At 40.4% G+C, this 18694-nt stretch overlaps 3 protein-coding genes across 12 annotated transcripts in view; all 3 read right to left on the bottom strand.

Annotated features, from left to right (window-relative positions):
* Nucleotides 1-484: 484 nt before the first annotated feature.
* On the bottom strand, nucleotides 485-9507 carry ly6pge (lymphocyte antigen 6 family member pge). Of its 2 annotated transcripts, none has more exons than XM_061837279.1 (3): nucleotides 9222-9507; nucleotides 5359-5475; nucleotides 485-1488 (listed from the first exon to the last, which is right to left on the bottom strand). In XM_061837279.1, exons 1-3 carry the CDS (start codon nucleotides 9280-9282, stop codon nucleotides 1295-1297), a joined length of 372 nt encoding a protein of 123 aa, XP_061693263.1. In that variant the 5' UTR covers nucleotides 9283-9507; the 3' UTR covers nucleotides 485-1294. The 2 variants fall into 2 exon arrangements, with proteins under 2 accessions (XP_061693263.1, XP_061693264.1); XM_061837280.1 differs by lacking the exon at nucleotides 9222-9507 and adding an exon at nucleotides 7516-7640.
* A 247-nt stretch (nucleotides 9508-9754) lies between these two features.
* On the bottom strand, nucleotides 9755-12883 carry mplkip (M-phase specific PLK1 interacting protein). The gene is made up of 2 exons (XM_061837084.1): nucleotides 12496-12883; nucleotides 9755-10310 (listed from the first exon to the last, which is right to left on the bottom strand). The coding sequence occupies exons 1-2, from the start codon at nucleotides 12841-12843 to the stop codon at nucleotides 10200-10202; spliced, it is 459 nt and encodes a 152-aa protein (XP_061693068.1). The 5' UTR covers nucleotides 12844-12883; the 3' UTR covers nucleotides 9755-10199.
* Nucleotides 12884-13975: 1092 nt separating this feature from the next.
* Nucleotides 13976-18694, bottom strand: part of tacc2 (transforming, acidic coiled-coil containing protein 2) — a 55890-nt gene continuing 51171 nt past the window's right edge. For 8 of the 9 annotated variants that reach the window (XM_061836702.1, XM_061836701.1, XM_061836704.1 and 5 more), the window contains 7 exons: nucleotides 18445-18585; nucleotides 17911-17987; nucleotides 17024-17067; nucleotides 15928-16088; nucleotides 15649-15755; nucleotides 15346-15466; nucleotides 13976-14903 (listed from right to left, as the gene is read on the bottom strand). In XM_061836702.1, the coding sequence (XP_061692686.1) occupies nucleotides 14838-14903; nucleotides 15346-15466; nucleotides 15649-15755; nucleotides 15928-16088; nucleotides 17024-17067; nucleotides 17911-17987; nucleotides 18445-18585 (717 nt within the window). In that variant the 3' untranslated portion in view covers nucleotides 13976-14837. The remainder of the gene's footprint in view (nucleotides 14904-15345; nucleotides 15467-15648; nucleotides 15756-15927; nucleotides 16089-17023; nucleotides 17068-17910; nucleotides 17988-18444; nucleotides 18586-18694) is intronic. The other variant, XM_061836699.1, reaches the window with a different exon arrangement.

The following is an 18694-nucleotide window of genomic DNA, read 5'->3' as shown; positions in this document are numbered from 1 at the left end:
CTGATCATTTTGTAAGCGCCGGTAAGCATGTGTATTTCCAGTGTCCGGATATTTTACTTCACGGAAGTCTTTCAGATCCGTTGAAAGTACGTCGTTGTGGAGAGTATACGGATCGATATCTTCGCAGAGATTGATCTTCTGTACATATCAAGCTTTGGCGACATCATCGAGTGAATTAAAGTAGGCAGAAAAACATCCGCCGCTCGCCGCTTACACGTGGTTCTGTGGAGGTTGCCTTGGCGATGTCTGCAACGACTAGCTTGTCTGTAGAAATGGCGGCGATTATCGCTTGATTGCAACCCAAGCTTACATGTTTTTAAGGGAAGAGAAAAGTCCTCTTCTTTCAGCGCGTTCACCAAATTGGGTTTGCGTGTTGTCGTTGATTTTAGAGAAGGGATCTGAAATACGTGAAATTAACCAGCAACAATGAACACAAAATTTAAATGTAATTATTTTGAAAAAAGGACACAATTCAGAATTCTGCTCAGATTTTGTTTCTTCACTTTATATTGAAAACATGTACATAGCAACAAGAATTTGCATTTAGATTTATTTATGAATAATAAGTATTACAAATTCATCCAGCAGCATCAACCCACTTAAGAGTGAACGATGGCATCATGGAAATTAATGTCAGTACAATATATACAGGTACAGAATTGTGAGGACTTGTATCTGTGATTTTATTGACATTACAGTAGTGCTTAAAGTGTTCTCTTGGGAGTTTCAGTTTACACTAACAATTCTTAATATTAATTTTAACATGAATGAAGGCAGTGGATGCATGCATCTACTTCCATGTACTGTATTTACCAGTATATCTCTCACTTTAATGAGCAAAGTGTGAAAGCCTCCTGCGTGCAACACACCGAGCTACAGGTTAAAGACTTATGTGGATTTGCGTTTGTGCTAATGACTTTCTCACCGCATTCCAAAATAGCTCATCAAATGGCTGCCGGGTGAAGATGCAACGGCACGCCAACTGAATTTTAAACATTGCCTGTGAGGCATAGAGTGGTTGAAATCTCTGGGTCGTCAATGGGCCTGTTCTCACTTCATTTTCGGGACAAATATAAGATTAAGAAATATTATTTCAGCACTTCACTTTTTCATTACCTTATAGGTTTAGGAAAAGCCAGAGCCACGTGGGATCTTAATGGCTTTAATCCGATGTGGCGTGCATCTTAGCACAATTACTTTCCGAGAACTATAAATACTGTATGTCTTTCAGTGGTAATAGTGAGGAGGTTGAAGTGTACGCGTGAACTACATGCTAGACTTTTTTTTTTAGTGTCTACCTGAAAAAGCAGTGGTAGAACAAAGTTAAAAAGAGCAACAAGGAGCTGAGTGTGTGCAGCCGGTCGGCAGCGCTTGTGATATTGCAGTCGTTGCTGTAGCAGCAGTGCACTCTGACCCCAGGTCTTCTGGAGCTCTGGCTGTTAGCCTGAGTGCAGAAGGACTTATAGGAGCAGGACTTCATCATCCCACCTGACAAAAGACAATTCAGGTCCACTTGTTAACCTTTTTTTTTGTCTTCTTTGATTAGGAACAGTAAAACTTGAGCTTGGGTGTTGAATGGTTAAGAAAGGCATCAATTAATTACTCTTTTTTTTTTAAGTTAAAAAGAAGAGCAAACATACTTTATGACTCAAATGTGGTACATGCGCACACATTTTTAACATGTAAACCAATTATTAAAAATCAGACATAGAAAGAAAGGGCTACTGTTTTCTTACAGCTCTAAAGTGTTGGTTGTACTGAAGATGACCAAACAGAAAAACACAAATAAAACAATATCCCCACCAACAACATAAATCCCCTCTCCCACACTAGAAGATTGACAACACTGAGGTATTATCCTACTTGGTGTTGACCAAACAAATCAGGTTTTGAGACGGGAACAATTAAACAGGTTGATCATTTAAGATTTTCAGCCACGACCACTTTCCAATGGGAGAGGGGGAAAAACACTCAAGACACCTCACAGCACTAGAGAATTGGTCAGGATAGTCTTTGATAGACATTGGAAATCTTAGAGAATCAAGCCTGTGCTGACTTTGACCGGAAAAGGGAGGAAAATACTCAATTGCGGTCCGATTATCAGTATGTGTGAACCCTACTTAAAGTATTTATAGCAGGGGTTGGGAACCTATGGCTCGCATGCCATATCTGGTTCTTTTGATGGTTGCATATGGCTCGCAGAGCCCGCATAACAACATACTGTTATTGTCATTTCTGTCACGTAGGCAACGCAAATACGGCAGTGACAGTTTGTCCTAGTAGGGTAGCCGTAGTTTGCTGTTCAAAATGGCAGTCGATGTGCGCAGCTGCAGAAGGGTCAAAGGCAGCTCGTGTCGTAGCAACGAGTGGTCGAAACACCTTTGACAAAGATCGCTTAAAGAAAAACAGATGACTACCACAGTTTTCGGCAAGAATGGACAGAGGAATTCACCTTGGTGGTGGGAGAAGGTTCTGCTGTGTGTCTAAATTATAATGACAAAATTGCAACGATGAAATACTCAACTATAAACTGCCACTGTGACACGCGCCATACTACGTTTGCATTTAAATATCCTGCGAGGGCAGCTGGAAGAAAGCATGTGAAGAGCTACTTTCCTGAGTCCAAGTTAGTCAGCAGCAAATCCGTGTTTGGACCCAACAAGGTGAATGGAATTCTGATAGCTTTGCTGGCGCGTTAGCAATTGTGAGAAATGGAAAGCCATTCACAGATGGGGAGTATACCAAAGCATCCGTACCTAATGTTGCCAATAAATATTTTGACAACTTTGTAATAAAGACAAAATAAAAGCTAAAAGATAAGTGGATAAAAGACATGCCTTTGTCGGCAAGAACTGTTCACCATCGTACCATAATGATGGCAAATCAAATTGAATCACGTTCAGGTTTAATGGATGGAAGTCTCAATGGCCGCATGACAATTAATCTAACGAGGTATGAAACAGACTCCAAAGCAATCAGAAAAACCAAGGAGCCCCAGAAGTCGCAATAATGGTAAGAAGCACATTTGTCATCAGTGGTTAGCAAGAGCATAACAATGTTATTTACAGTGAAGAAAAAAGGTATTTGAACACCCTGCTATATTGCAAATTCTCCCACTTACAAATCATGGAGTGGTCTGAATTTTTTATTGTAGGTCCATGTCCACTGTGAGAGAGATAATCTAAAACAAAAATCCAGAAATCACAATGTATGGTTTTTTTAAACGATTTATTTGTGCGATACAGCCGCAAATAAGTATTTGAACACCTATCAGCTAGAATTATGAATCTTCAAAGACCTGTTAGTCTGCCTTTAAAAGTCCACCTCCACTCCATGTATTATCCTGACTCAGATGCACCTGTGTGAGGTCGTTAGCTGCATAAAGACACCTGTCCACCCCATACAATCAGTAAGACTCAAACTTGTAACATGGCCAAGACCAAAGAGCTCTCCAAAGACACCAGGTACAAAATTGTACAACTCCACACGGCTGGAAAGGCTACGAAGAAATTGCCAAGCAGCTTGCTGAAAAAAGGTCCAGTGTTGGAAGAATCATTAGAAAATGGAAGAAGCTAAACATGACGGTCAATCTCAATCGGAGTGGAGCCCCATGCAAGATACAGCCCGGGACTACATGACAGGACTTGGTCAATGACCTGAAAAGAGCTGGGACCACCGTTTCCAAGGTAACTGTTGGGAATACACTTAGACGTCATAGTTTGAAATCATGCATGGCACGGAAGGTTTCCCTTCTTAAACCAGCACGTCAAGGCCTGTCTTGAGTTTGCCAATGAACATTTGGATGATACAGAGGAGTCATGGGAGAAGGTTGTGGTCGGATGAGACCAGAATGGAACTTTTTGGTCATAAATCCACTAACTGTGTTTGGAGGAAAACGAATGATGAGTTCCATCCCAAGAACACCATCCCTACTGTGAAGCATGGGGGTGGTAGCACCACGCTTTGGGTGTGTTTTTCTGCACATGGGATAGAACAACTGCACTGTATTAAAGAGAGGATGACCACGGCCATGTATTGTGAGACTTTGGGTAACATCCTTTTTCCCTCAGTCAGAGCAATGACCTGTAGCACACAGCAAGGAAAACCAAGGAGTGGTATCATATCATATAAATGTTCTGGCGTGGCCTAGCCAGTCTCAAAAACCTAAACCAAACACAAAATCTTTGGAGGGAGCTGAAACTCTGTGTTTCTCAGGGACAGCCCAGAAACCTGTCTGATATAAAGATCTGTGTGGAGGAGTTGGCCAAAATCTCTCCTGCAGCGTGTGCAAACTTGGTGAAAGGAAATGTTTGACCTCTGTAATTGCAAACAAAGGCTACTGTACCAAATATTAACATTGGTTTTCTCAGGTGTTCAAATACTTATTTGCAGCTGTATCACACAAATAAATTGTTAAAAAATCATACATTGGGATTTCTGGATTTTTCTTTTTAGATTATTTAATATTATTATTAAAATATTTCAGACTTATTGTACTTTGAAAATGTTGTTCTTACATAAATGCACAAATACACCTACCTGTATTTAATTTTTAAAATATTGCCAGGCTCTTGCGATCTTTAGGGTGGGGGAAGGGCATCGCCGCCCATGGTGGAATCAAGTGGATGCTTGGCTGACGTCTTTTTTTTGGGGGGGGGGGGGGCACACGGCCACACAATCGACCAATAGTGCCTCGACAATCGACTGGTAATACTATTATACTACTGAAGTACAGTGGATATTAAAATTCTTCATACACCTGATCGTCAATAGGAGTGATGGAATATTATTTTGTTTAGGGGGGCTAAGACAATCAGCATTCACCATAAACATATTACCAAATACTTGGCGTTGGGATGTTGACACATTTTTAGAAGCACCATTGCCAAAAGGTAAGGTCACAACATTGCTCATGTTTAGTGTAAACGCAACATTATTCATCACCAAGTTGCAGTAGTGTTTGGTCGCATGCATTATTGGTGGAAAAACTTTTGAAATCATTTATCTCATTCTCGTTTTTTTACATCACCAAAACCTAGCATTCAAATAGCAGTATGTAGACTTTTTATATCCACTGTATGTGGGTTGAAAGATATCTTGGTAATTGCAGAGCTGCACTTCCAATGTTTCGAAGGCAATCGGCAAGGCAAAAATATACTCGGAAAATGTATGGATAAATAGAATCACGTTTTTATTTATGCTGCGTTTCAAATTATTAAGATCCCTGCTGAGTGGCATTGAGCTTGGACTTTACGTTCCATTTGAAAAACAAATGTTCAGCTAAAAACACACATTTTTAGTCGCAGAGTTTAAAGCATAAAAAAGGGAGGGCTACAACACGATCAGTGTTGGACTTACTGTAAGGACCCACCACCACAGCACAGGCATCAGCGTAGCTGGGACATGTTCTGGAGCCTTGTCGGTTGCAGTCTTCGTTATTGGACCCTATACACGTGTAACATTGAAGAGCCATACCTGAGGAAAACAGACGAGTTCTACTCAAAGAATGTCCTGAATGGATGCATGATAATTATAGACGTGCAGCAGATAGACACAAACATAATTAATTTTATTCAATCGAAAAACCAAAACTTATCAACACACAATTACAAGTTCCATTTCAAATAGCATGTGCTATGGATGCCATGACTGCCAGGGGATACCATAATATTCAGGAGAAAAAAAAAAAGTAACGGGATTTACTATTAAAGATCTAATCCAGAGTACCTGTATTTTATTTTTGCATCACACAAACGTAGCTAACTTTTCATAAAAAAATATTTTAAAAATTCTCAACATAACAGCTAAGAATTAAATTTGCGCCAAAGTGCACATTTTTTTTGTAATCCGAATGCCTCAGATGGCCATTTCAAAACGAAGCTCTGTCGAAGCTGCTGCCATGTGACGTCACATTCAAACAACCCCAGTAAACACAATGGCTTCCTATATAGAGCTCGTGCACATGACATAATTTTCACAGCGCCATATTGCCGGTCAAACAGAGCTGCTTGACATTGTGGGAGACATTGAACTGGAGGAGAATATTTACAATGCCCGAGACCTGTTGTGCTGTTGGTTGTTACTACAGACGAGACAGATATTCAACAAGATCATTCTATGGAATACCAGATGGAAAGACCAGAAAATATCAATGTATTTCGGCAATTAAACATAATGCATGGTGCCCAATCAAAATACACACACGCCTGTGTAGCGATCACTTCATTCCAGGTAGGAATGAAACTTTTGCCGGCACGGTGAATCAGCTGGTAAAGCGTTGGGCTCACTGGTTCTGAGGTCCCGGGTTCAATCCCGGACACGCCTGTGTGGAGTTTGCATGTTCTCCCCGTGCCTGTGTGGGTTTCTCCGGGCACTACAGTTTCCTCCCACATCCCAGAAACATGCAACATTAATTGGACATTCTAAATTGCCCCTAAGTGTGATTGTGAGTGTGGCTGTTTATCTCCATGTGATTGGCTGGCAACCAGTTGAGGGTGTACTCCGCTTCCTGCCCGTTGACAGCTGGGATAGGCTCCAGCACTCCCCGCGACCCTTGTTAGGATAAGCGGCTAAGAAAATGGATGGATTATTCTTTTCAATCGCAAATGACCAAAAAGTATTTATAATGCCAAATTGGCTCATTTGAGAACAATGCATTAAAAAAAACTGTCGCAGAGGTTTACTGAGGTTAAATCTAGCCACAATCGCTTCTGTGTACGTTCTGTGGAGACAACTCCATCCTTTTTTTCTTTTCCAATCATAGTTAATGAATGCGAGTTTGAGTAAAACCAGGGGTCATTTATTTAAATGTTGGTATTTGTTTTGAATAGTATCTGAAAAGGCAAAGGTTAACGTGTCGCCGAACACGAGCTGTCAACCCGTCACTATGTGGGATTTATTCCTGATGAGAACAGATCCAGCAACAAAGTATTCATATGTGTCCAGACTTTTATACGCTTTCATACTTTTCCGTGTAAATCTCGACGACTCATTAACCAGATACATATGTAGAAACAGTTGCCCAAGCGAATTAACAGTCCAATTTCTTATCAGCGAAAACATCGACATCGGCATTAAATATGGGTCCTCTATGCCGAGTTTATCTAATTTTTCCACGTACCGTCGTTTATTTTCACCTTGTCAATATCTGACATATCAGACAAGACTCTGGGCGTCGTGCTTCTAGACATATTTTTGTGTCGTCTCCAACCGAATTAGAATTTAACAATGTAGGCGAGGCGTAAAACAAAAATCGAAACCTTCGGTGTCGTTCTGCGTTTGCATTTGAAATAATGCACCTAACACTTGAGAGCACACACCGCCGTAGTCAAATTTCAGGAAGATCTCAGCGTACACTAAGTTTATACAATGTCCAAATTTCATCACCTCCTAAACATCACATGGATACGAATATTAGCTGACATATATATTTGTATCGGTATTGTGCATACATTTAGAACGAGGTAGATACTTGTCAATACTAAACAATTGAACATGTATGTACTTGCTTGCTACCAAAGCCAAGTGAACGCTGTAGCGGGTTTTCAAAGCAGTCCTTCATAAGCTGCTTGGAACCCTGTCCACTTTGATTTGTAAGTCCAGTGTGCCTGCTTTATCTTCACAAATTTGGTCCATAACCTGCCTATCTGTTCATCTTTCAGCCATTCATGTAAACTGACTCCGTCAGCGTTTCAGGCAAAACAGCCGTATACAACACACTTCCTCACCATCTTTGCTACCTTTTTTTGGCTATATGTTGTAATGACGTGACGTCACATTCCGGAAAGTACCGGAACTTGCCGAATCTAAGTGACATCTCAAACAAAATCTTGAGACAGGTTTTGAGGCTAATATAATTAATTTCCGTTGTGTTGAGAATTAAAAAAAAAAAATTAATGAAATTTTAGCTACATTTGTATGATAGACAAATAAAATACAGGTCCTCTGGATTAGATCTTTAAAATGGAAATGTTGAAACAGAATAGTAGTAGTATTTATTAATATTGGGAAATTTAGTATTCCAACATGCCAAATTAATATGCATTTTATAGTTTCATCTCACTGTAATGAAAAAGTTGGATTTAATTTAATATACATTTTGGGGAAAAATAAATTCTGTGATGAGCTGGACACCTCCTGGTAGCTCAGATAGTCCAAGTGAGGATAAGCAGCTCATAAAATGGATGGAGGGAGCAAAAATACAATTTAGTGTATTATACATGCGTAATAGACAACATTTATCGATTAGTTTCTTTCACGTTGATATCCATCCATACAGCCATTGGCCGTAAAGTTTATCCTATACGATCGCGGGCATGCTGGAGCCGATCCCAGCTGTCGCTTCTGGGCGAGAGGCAGCGTATTCCTGGCTTCATACATCCATCTACTATGGTCCTTGTGCTCATTAAGAACCTAACCCAGCTGACTTTGGGAAAGAGCAGGGTACGCTAATGCATGCAACTACAGTATCGACACTCAGATGTACTCTACTAAGTTCAATTCAGTCTTTAAGTGACCTCAAATGTCTCATAAGCATATACAGCATTGGAAATGTGGGCAGAACACCACAAGAAGAACATGCAAACTTCACATTTGGGCATGTGGTAGGAATCATACCCTGGACCTCTTGATTGTGAGGCAGTCATACAAACCACTGCAGTACCATGTGCCCGAACATCATTTCAACACTTCTGGATGACTGCCGAAAATCAATGTGTAGGGAGTATGAGAGACCAGAGTCTTAAAGTGTTATTTGAAAGAATATCTTAGCAGTGTATAATGTGAAGAGTCCCTACTAGTGTAGCGCAGGTGTTCTACTTGGTATATTTCATGCCTCATGCTGACTCCAAACAATCCTCACAACACAAGAGGTCTACACACACGATGAAAGCATTAGCCCGCAGGCCAATTAAAGGATTAGATGCTGGGATTGCATGCTAGTTGACCGACGAGTCCTGCACGGAGGCAAAAACTACAAATCTGACTTTTATTATGTAGTCTAGTTGCATGTTCTGGTGTGCATTTTTAATAACCCCTGATGAATATGATCTAGAATTTTATGTATTCCCGTCTATCTAGGACTCATTTATGACCACGGATAAAAGTATAGAAAACAAAAACAATTCACGGGAAATGTGGCAACATGTATATAAAGTGACCAGAAGGTAGAACAATCTCAGGAGTGAAAAGAATAATGAGACACAGAACTGATGATTTCTTACCTTTTGATATGAGGAGAACCACGTGAAGCAGAATCACCAAACTGGACGGCAAAGCTCTCATGGTGCTGCTGTCTTTGTCTTGATCTGAAGATTAAAAACAGGTTGTTTGTGTGCAAAGAATGCCCCCAACCTCCATTTAAAAACTTAATCTGATCTCACAGACAAGATAATATCTCTTGTCCAGACAAGATTAGGAGACCCTCAAGATGCTCTCCTCTGGTCAGACTTTTCTAGTTGTGGGAGTTGCATCCTGGAGCTTGCGCCTCTCTCCTTGAGCCACACCCATCCTCAGTGTGAGTGGTCACTACTTCATCCTCTCTGAACTGTGGCTGTCCAGTAAAGACCTAAGGACTCATTAAGTTTCTAAGGCAGTCTTTTCTTGTTTTCCCGTTTATATTTAGAGGATAGGCGTTCTTAAAAATGGATGGCTTTCATGAACAAAAAGAAAAACATGCCCTCTATTTTCAATATCATTTTTAACATCCAGAGAGAGGTAAATCAAGGACAGTGGGTATTTGGAAATCCCAGAAAAATTTTTTGTTCAGCATCAATTTAATAAGAACTTTGTACACTTCAAATACATAGTTTTGGTTTAAAAAAAAAAAAAATCAAATACAGTGTAAAAACATATTCATTATGTGCGCTTAGAACACATAGGTGTACAAAAATCCAACCAAACAGCTTTTTTTGCATGAGGAAGACAAACTACTTCCTGAATTAAGTTTACAGGTTAAAAGAAGACAAAATATATGCATTTTATGCATTTCATGTACAAATATCAAGTCAAACTCCACACTTTTAACACATCAAGAATGGCAAGCAACCTCCAAATGTTGCCCTTTTCCTGACCCAAACAATGTGTAAAAATCCCACAAACGGTGCATAAACTTGCACCTGGCATTATGTACACGCACCCAAACAAATGGAATGATTCTTGCATTAACCAGAAACCTCCCAGCTACGTGATATTGATCCCGTTTATGGATTGTTGGTGGTGGACGTCTGGGTGTGCTTTTGCTGCAGTGTTGCCCAAGGATCCTCCAACATGGACGGACTGAAGTATCTCTCAATCGAGTCAGAAGATTCACACTGAAAACAAAAGAGAAAGTAGGTTGCCACTTTATTTGCGCACATATTTTCTGGATTTCTGCATTTATTCATCATATTCATTTGATTTGCTAATGCTAACCAACGCAATGCAAATGTTTTTCCATAACATGCACATTTCACACCGCAGGCTGGAAAAACCTTACAAACACCTGGTGTAATAACTTCTAAAGATAGCTAGGAACCAGCTGATTTTGAGTAAATAGGTGCAAGAATGAATCAACGACTAATTAATCAAATTTGATAAAAAATATCCACCAATTGCTAGGTGGGATTGTGAGTGCGACTGTTGTCTGTCTCCATGTGCCCTGCTATTGACAGCCAACTAGTTCAGTTTACATTCCAAAAATATTGCTGAACTGAATCTGTTTTGTCACAACTAGGCCCAAAATTCTTCCTCAGCGTTATGCTCGTCTGATTTGAAACTACGAGAAAAGTTTGGTGGAGGTTATTGTTTCCAAAAAAGAGTTGCAACCACTTTTCAACCTTTTCCCCTTTTCTATGTTGTTCAATTAATTGAAGAAGTCACTCGTGGTGTAATGTATCATACACTCACCAGAAGCGTGGGTTCAAGACTTGCTCAGTGGAGGTTTGAATGTGTACCGTAATTTCCGGCCCATGAGCCGTGACTTTTTTCACACGCTTTCAACCCTGCGGTTTATGCGGTGATGTGGCAAATTTGCCCATTTTTTTCTAACGGCCGCAAGGGGGCACTACAGCGGAAAAACTAAGAGTGAGGTGGAATATATGTGCTGAGGTAGTGACTTTTACCGGTCTGGCCCCGTTGGCGCGGCGCTAGCGTTAAACTCTCTGTGCCCCGTTTTTCTTTGTAAATATCTTAAGTGTTTCAATGTGGGCACTTGCGACTTTTACACAGCTGCAACGTATGTATGTACCAAATGGTATTTCCTTTGCTAATGTACTGGGTGAGGCTTATAACCAGGTGCACTCTGTAGGCCGGATATTACAGTATGTGAACATTGTCATTTATCATCCATGTCACATTTACGCAGCATAGAGTTGACTCCAAACCGACTGTTCTGGTATGGATAGGTTTCCGATGACGTCTCCACAGTCCCAGGATTCCCTTTTTCTACGACATTAGAACTCTTATGCCAATAGGATAAATTAACGATGGAAAAAAAAAATTCACCCTTCACCTATGTTCTCTGACCTCTATGATACACAAGATGGCGGACTGGAAACCTATCAATTCCTAGAATATGTTTCACCTCCCTGGCAAGGAGGCTTCATCAGTCCAAGCAACAAACTAGTTTGGACAGCACTAGCCAGAGTGAGAACCCACCTATTTATGCTCCAAATTGAAGGTACACCCCATGGTATCCCTATTTTGGGAAGCAAATGACAGTCGTTAAATGCCTTGCAGAAAGGCCTCCACCTATAAATGGAGTGGCTGGAAATTTCCTCACTCACATTGTGTTGGAGCCATTTGAAGGGTGACTTTGATTTCTTATACAAGCTGAGCCATTGGACATGAGATAGGAGGTGTCATAGGTCTGTTTAGAGATGGTCATTCCGCCAAAGCAGCTTTTCTTTTCTACCAAACAGCCCAGGAACTTTCCTGGTAGGTAAACTTTGCTGTGGCACAAGTGGTTTGTGTTTCTATTGCTGTCCAGGGTAGCATAAACAAATGAGGCTGGTGTTGCTTATTACTGACTGTGATGGGTTCTAAAAAGCCTCTACCACTGCTCCTCCAAACAGTCTTCTCTGTCAAGAATATGCATTTTTGTCCATACTCAAAGGAGTGCTGTTTCTCTTTGAGATGCGGGTAGACAACGGATTCTTGACGTGACGAGTTGGCGAATCCGTGTTGTTCCATCCGTCTGTTCAGATGTAGCTTTGTGACCCCGATAAATACATGAGTACGTGGCACGAGCGTTTTGAATTACGATGTGGTCATGGACGTAATAGAACTCTGCTCTCAATGCAACACTGTGGGGTCACATGAGACCTGGCTGTTGATCTTTGGCTCGTTTGTATCACCAGCTTTTTAGAGCTCCGTACTACTCTACTGTGTTTTACGTTGTTTTATATAGTTATCTATTTACTGCTGGCTATTTGCGGGACAGCAATTAGAAGGGTAGGTGCCATGTGGGCCGATCGTCAACAAATGTTTGCAGGACAGATGAAGCACTTTCTAGTTTACCTGTACATTCGAAGCCGACGGACTGAAGTTTGTTGGCCTGCCGAAACTGTTTCCCCTTCGTTGTTTCTCTCCGAAGTTTCGGCCACCGCTGCCGAACATAGCCGGAGACCCTCCGAAGCTCCGTCTCCCCCCGCCCGATCCTCCTGGCGAACCTCCCCTGTGTCCACGGTTAAAACCATGGGAATACGGCGGAGAATTGGGCGAGAAAGGGTGGTAGCCCTGGGGAGAAGCACCGCGATGTCCGGGTCCTCTATAGGGTGGGCGAGCCAAACGTGAAGGTGGGGAATGAAACCTTTCGTTCCACTCAGGTAAAGACTGACTTCGGTCCATCTTGATGCAAAATGGCATCAAAACAATGACCGGAACCGGAAATAATGTTGAGTTTGTCGGCGTTTAGAGGTCCAGCGCCACCCAGCGGCATTCCTCATGTGATTAAATAAAGTTTCTGCGCGGATGTAGATTAATTTTGTTAGTTTTTTTTTTGTTTTTGGTTTGAATTCAATTTTTCATACATCAGTTTATCGAGTAAAATATTTTAATGATCCACTCTCCCTGTAAAAGGTAAAACTGTTTAGTCAAAAATATCAACCATTAACAAACAGTTTAAAAACAATATGACAAACTGTAAAGTCTACTAGACCCCTTTGTATTAACAATTAATTATTAAAATAAATAAAATTTCAGTCAACACATTTGGGGAAAATCAAGCTAACAAATATTACAGGATTTATGATTATGTAAATGCTCAATTCACCAGATTGAAAAACAGTGGATTGTATGTGGCCCCCAGGACATACTTTGCCCATCCTGTATTATACTCACGAGTATAATAATTTATTTTGTCATGTTTCCACTAAACAATCATGGTACTTCACAAAGGACTAAAGAAAACATCTTTATTCTTTGTGGCATGCTAACCCAGCCATGTAAAATATGAACTAAGTCAAATCTTATTTCTTCTCCTCCATCAACCCCAATACTGACAAATGTAATCACACGGTGGTTTCTTTAGCAAAGCAATACACCAATACACCAGGTTAACGTTGTTAATGAAATTTTATATTGAGAATAGCAGAATTTTCAAGGATATCCTAATAAAGGCCTGATTGCATTTGGTTTCATTACCATACATGGGTATTTTGCAAGATGTTTTATTGATAATTTAGGGTGCATTTTAATAATGACACAACTTGCCCTCTTTTAAACGGTGGAAACCGAATTGCATCCAGCAATTTGGGTTTGTTAAACTAAAACTTTAATTCTTTATCTTGTGTGTATTTTGACCCATGAACATCAAGTAACTTCAAGAAGACACCTGGAAAACGTTTTAAAATCGGTGTGTACGTGTGTGTGTCTTTTGGGGGAGGGGTGTCACTGGAATATCTTTTGGCAGACAGGAGACAGATCCATTGCAGCAGGATGAACTCATGGTATTGATATTAAATATTTCTTACTTGAATAGAAATTAATCAGCATGAGCCATTGATTGCCATCTTTTATTGCACTTTGTAAGCAGATGCTGTACAGCAGCTGTGCAGACATGTTACTCGTCAATGTGACAATAACCTAAGTAGGACTGGGGAACATCTGGATAGTCACGATTAATTCAGTTTATATCAAAATAAAATGAGAAAAATAAATTCCCATGATCTCATCAAGACGGCTATGACAAGTATAACAAATATCTACAAGATTACATAAGGGAAGCACAATACAGGACCTATAAATAATTCAAACAAATCCATAATCATGTGTTTTACACAGTGGACACATGAAAAAAAAGTCTCTTCCATAATTAACATTTTCTACATTGCGTACAAAACGGACAAAACAAGGGTTCTTCTCTTTCATGCATAAGCTATACTCAGTATTTTTTTTATTTTCTTAGAGGTGAATGATTTTATAAAATGGGATGTCACTCCTTTTTTTTTTAAATTAATTTTTTTAGGAGGAGGCATCCAGAGGAGTGGGTAAAACAGTCTTCTCCCGCAGTGGCTGTCATGGCAACATCATAAACAACAATGAAACCCATAAGCAATCCTCATCGTTATTTGCTCACACACACACACACATACACAGATATACAAATTAATGACATGGAACACGTTCTAAAACTTTAAACTAGACGTTTGATATGCTCCAATACAGTGACATAAAAATATACAGCATGATTAAGAGGAAGCCATTTGTGCGCGTCTTGTATACACAAGGTCAGTAGAAAAGTTAAGCTCAGTGTGGCTTCATGAGTCCTTCGATGTATGTTCCCCCACCCACACAACTCATCCTTTTACATGTGACCAAGGCTTGTTTGTGTGAGACTGACCCAGAACAGCATATACATGCTAACACTTGCCCATTTTGGCGATTAGCTCGTCGCAGATCTTCGTTAGCTCCTCAATCTCTTTGTTCTGGAAAACAGTTTTACAACTCACAACATCGGAATATGATATAAGCCTCAAATATTTGCATCAATGTCCAATGTCATGTTTTACATCCCTGGAATGGATTAGGCTATTTACATGTAAAAAGTGCTACTACTTGGGGAAAAATTGACGTTACAAACCGACTTCCGGAACAAATTTATTTCGTAAGTAGAAGTACCACTGTATATTGAGTCATATGCAGTGGCCAGGGTTTGCAAATGATGAATGTTCAAAATGTCACTTTTGAACAATACTGGGCGCCGTACCCAATTACATTTCACTTCATTAATATTGTTTTCTTTATTCTGTTTTCTAATTCTCATGCAAAAATGACAGTTCCTACTGAGGTGTGTGCGACGTCCATTATGAACCACCACCTAAGTCCCAAATATACTTCCTGGTAAGATGAAGCACTTATGCAACTGACCTTTTGCTCCAATGTGCGCTCCAGGGAGTCCACTTTCATCTGCTCCTTCCTCAGGCTGGCTTGGTGGGCAGCCTGCTCCTGCTTGGACTTGGCCCTCACCTGTGCTATTTCTGAATTGGCCCTGGAAACACACACAAATTTTTTCTGGAAACTCTGTGAGGCATCTGAGGGAAGCAAAGCCTGAGGTTTGGAAACACTTCATTGTACGGCTGTATGAACTTTCACGTTTATGCAAATTTAAACTCTGCGACTTACTGCATCGTTAGCATCACTTCATATTCACAAACAAGCAAAATGATTTACTTGTCTAGCTTCTCCTCTGCGTGAATCTTCAGTGCTTGGTACCGCTGTTCCTCTTTACGCACCCTGGACAGGTACTCTTGAGCGCACTTCTTCAAAACGTCTTCATTCTACAGCGAGTGGCAAACATGATCATTTTATATCATTCATCTACATTTTGAAGCTACCTTGTCACTGACAAGGTCCGTAATAGTGAAAGTATCCATCTTTCCATCCATCTTTTCTACCGCTTATCCCCACTTGGGTCGAGTTTACCCCCCCCCCCAAAAAAAAAAAAATTACCTTGCGGAAACCCTCTAATACATCTTTCATTTTCTCATAGCGCCGGAAGAGGTCGGCCAGCGACTTTTCCACGGAGTTGAGGTCAGCCAAGGCCTGGTCCTTTTCCACAATCAGCTGTTGAATGGTGTGGTGGGAGAGAGACTTTTCTTTTTGGTCATCTTCTAACCAACACACATTAAAAAATAATGTGATTCATGGTATCTGGTAAAGAGATTCAAATTGGGTACATCAAAATGTTAAAATGTTTTGGGGAAAAAAATACATTTACATCCACATGTTTGGTCATGTGAACTAAAAACAAGGACTGAATGAAAAATGGCAACGTCACTGATAGAGAGAAAGCTTGGTTACTTTCACCGTGATGTGTCACAGAGCAGGGAACGAATTTGCGGTGACTCTTAAGTCAGATTAAATGACACACACCAAAATATTTCTCATAATATAATTAACTTCCAAAAACTCTTCTCGTGCTTTTGTTGTCACCACAAAAGTTGTGGCATGCGTTTTCAGAGACATTTTGACCATATGATGCCGGCAAGAGGCCAGACTGAATGAAAACGCTGAGGTTGTACACAAATGAGTATGAAGAATGAAGTGAAATTAAAAAACGGACAAGCAAATGTGAGCGGACGTAAGGCAGGCATGCTGTGAGCTTTGTTGGCCACCTTCTTTGACAAATGGAGGGAGAGATGTGAGCGGGCACACACATTGAAGCACAAGTCTGCAGTACTCACCTGGCATGCCTGTCAGGGTTATCAAATAGTAAGGGGCAAACATAGGAACAGAAACAAAAAGGAGTGTGTTAGGTCAAGCTGGGAGCCCAAGGCATGTGAGAGCCGAGCATTAGCAGAATGCGACTCGAGTTACTAATTTAAAAAGTCCCGTGAAGTGGGACAAGTGCAAGCAGTGGAGCTGGCTTTTGAGCTGAAGCACCTTGACAATCTGTGGCAATGGATTGACATAATGTGGAGGTGTACTCCCAATTTGCAGTGTTGCAAAAAGTGGTGTCAGGAGTTGTGACTCAAAACAATATTAATGTGCACATAATGGCTTGCAGTCATATTGACATGTTTGTACAGAATCACAAACAACTCACCTATCATCTGCGCAATAGTCTTCTCATACTCAGAAACAATCCTCCTACAGATTAGAAATTTGAAGTAGAAATTTAACTATGCAGAGGTGACTCCAGGCTTCATATATTTTCAACATTCACAGTGCAGCTTGATAAACATAATAGCAATACCAATGAAATTTGGAGTAAACATTATTGAGACCAGTGGTTGTCAAACTGGGGGGCACCACGCCCTACCCCTGTCATAAGAAGCGTTATCTATCAAAAAAGTTTGGGAACCACTGATTTTGACAACCCAAAAAGTAAAATACAGGATTAAATATTTTTTTGGACAGTTCAGTGATCTCATTGCGTCTATTTGCCTTTTCTAGCCTTGTTTGGGAAAAAGCAGGTTACAAATGTAAGAGGATTGATTAACGTTGCCCCCATCCTTAGTCCCCTCCTTATCCTTCTCTCAATCAGACAAAGGAAGCTATGTCTAATCAACGCTTTTGCCAGCTGGACCCCGGCCCACCTACTTTTGACCAACATCAATGTTTTCTATTGCGATATCTTAATAAACTCATGAGCAGATAGTTAAACATAAACTGTACATACATTTGGGCAATTGTTGGCATATTGAGTTGTTGAACAGGAGTGGTATAAAACCTGTAACATATGCAGGACTAATTTTTCAAATCCATGTTACAAGTACTAACAATGATGTACTTTTTTTTTTTTTTACTTTCCTCCAGCTAATATGTTGACCTCTTTACTCACGAGCTGCAGTTAATCAATGGTTTGGGGTTATAGTTGAAGTCACTTTTACTAGTTGACAGCTCAAAAATGGGTTGAGTTTAGAAAGAAGGCAGTGCTATTTTTGTCAAGGCATTATTAGCAAAGTGACAATTGAGAGCACAGCCTAATACCTCATCTCCTGCACCTCCTGTCGGCTGTCTTCGTATTTCCTCTTCCACTCCAGCACCTCCCTCTCTTTTACCACAATCTGAACCAGGAAGCATATTGGTTTAAATTAAGTGTGAAATGCTCGTGCATACAAATATGATACCATGTGAATACTGGACACAGCTGCTGCATAATCAAATACAAAACATGCACTTGAGATTCTAATTACTTGATTAATGTGATATGTGTATTGTTGTGGTTGCCATTAACGGATGAGGTAAAACTGCATCATCCTGACAGCTGATCCTAATACCTTGAGGTGAAAAAAAAAAGACTTAGTAAATTACTTAAATTGCAGCATGTTGGTTAGTCTGTGGTTTGGATTTTCTTCATCAGGCAAATTAACAACCAGGCAAAAATCAAAATTTTGAAGCATTTAGTGAAATAATATCTCTGGCAGCATTAGGAAAAACAGGATTATTATAGACATGTTTTACGTTTTGGATGTCTGTTGTACTGGTGAGTGTGTTAAAAAAAATAGATACATTTTTTTGCACCTCTTTTTTTGCAATTCCCAGCGAGTGGTCCAGATCTTTGGGAAGATGTGGACTCTCCCCATCGATGTAGCTGGTAGCGGTCCGGACGTACAGCGAGTTCTTGGATAACGAATTCTCTGACTGTGAAGAAACATCTCTGTGCTGCTTCCAAAATTCCAATGAGAGGAGCGAGAAAAAAGGAAACATAGCCAGTTACATTCCAGACTGGATGGAACAGACCGCCACACATTGGCTGGGCCTAATGTTCTCA

This window comes from Syngnathoides biaculeatus, chromosome 12, assembly GCF_019802595.1.
Source record: "Syngnathoides biaculeatus isolate LvHL_M chromosome 12, ASM1980259v1, whole genome shotgun sequence".
Taxonomy (NCBI): Eukaryota; Metazoa; Chordata; class Actinopteri; order Syngnathiformes; family Syngnathidae; genus Syngnathoides; species Syngnathoides biaculeatus.
Note: the sequence above shows the minus strand (reverse complement) of the source record. Positions and strands in the feature narration are given on the sequence as shown.

Bases quoted from the DNA above. Each gene is read 5' to 3' on its own strand.
- ly6pge (XM_061837279.1), bottom strand. From the start codon at position 9,282: ATGAGAGCTTTGCCGTCCAGTTTGGTGATTCTGCTTCACGTGGTTCTC. The intron at 5,476-9,221 runs GTAAGAAATCAT...TGTTTTCCTCAG, and splicing joins GGTTCTCCTCATATCAAAAG to GTATGGCTCTTCAATGTTAC. The intron at 1,489-5,358 runs GTAAGTCCAACA...GTCTTTTGTCAG, and splicing joins TGTGGTGGTGGGTCCTTACA to GTGGGATGATGAAGTCCTGC.
- mplkip (XM_061837084.1), bottom strand. From the start codon at position 12,843: ATGCCATTTTGCATCAAGATGGACCGAAGTCAGTCTTTACCTGAGTGG. The intron at 10,311-12,495 runs GTAAACTAGAAA...TTTTGTTTTCAG, and splicing joins CGTCGGCTTCGAATGTACAG to TGTGAATCTTCTGACTCGAT.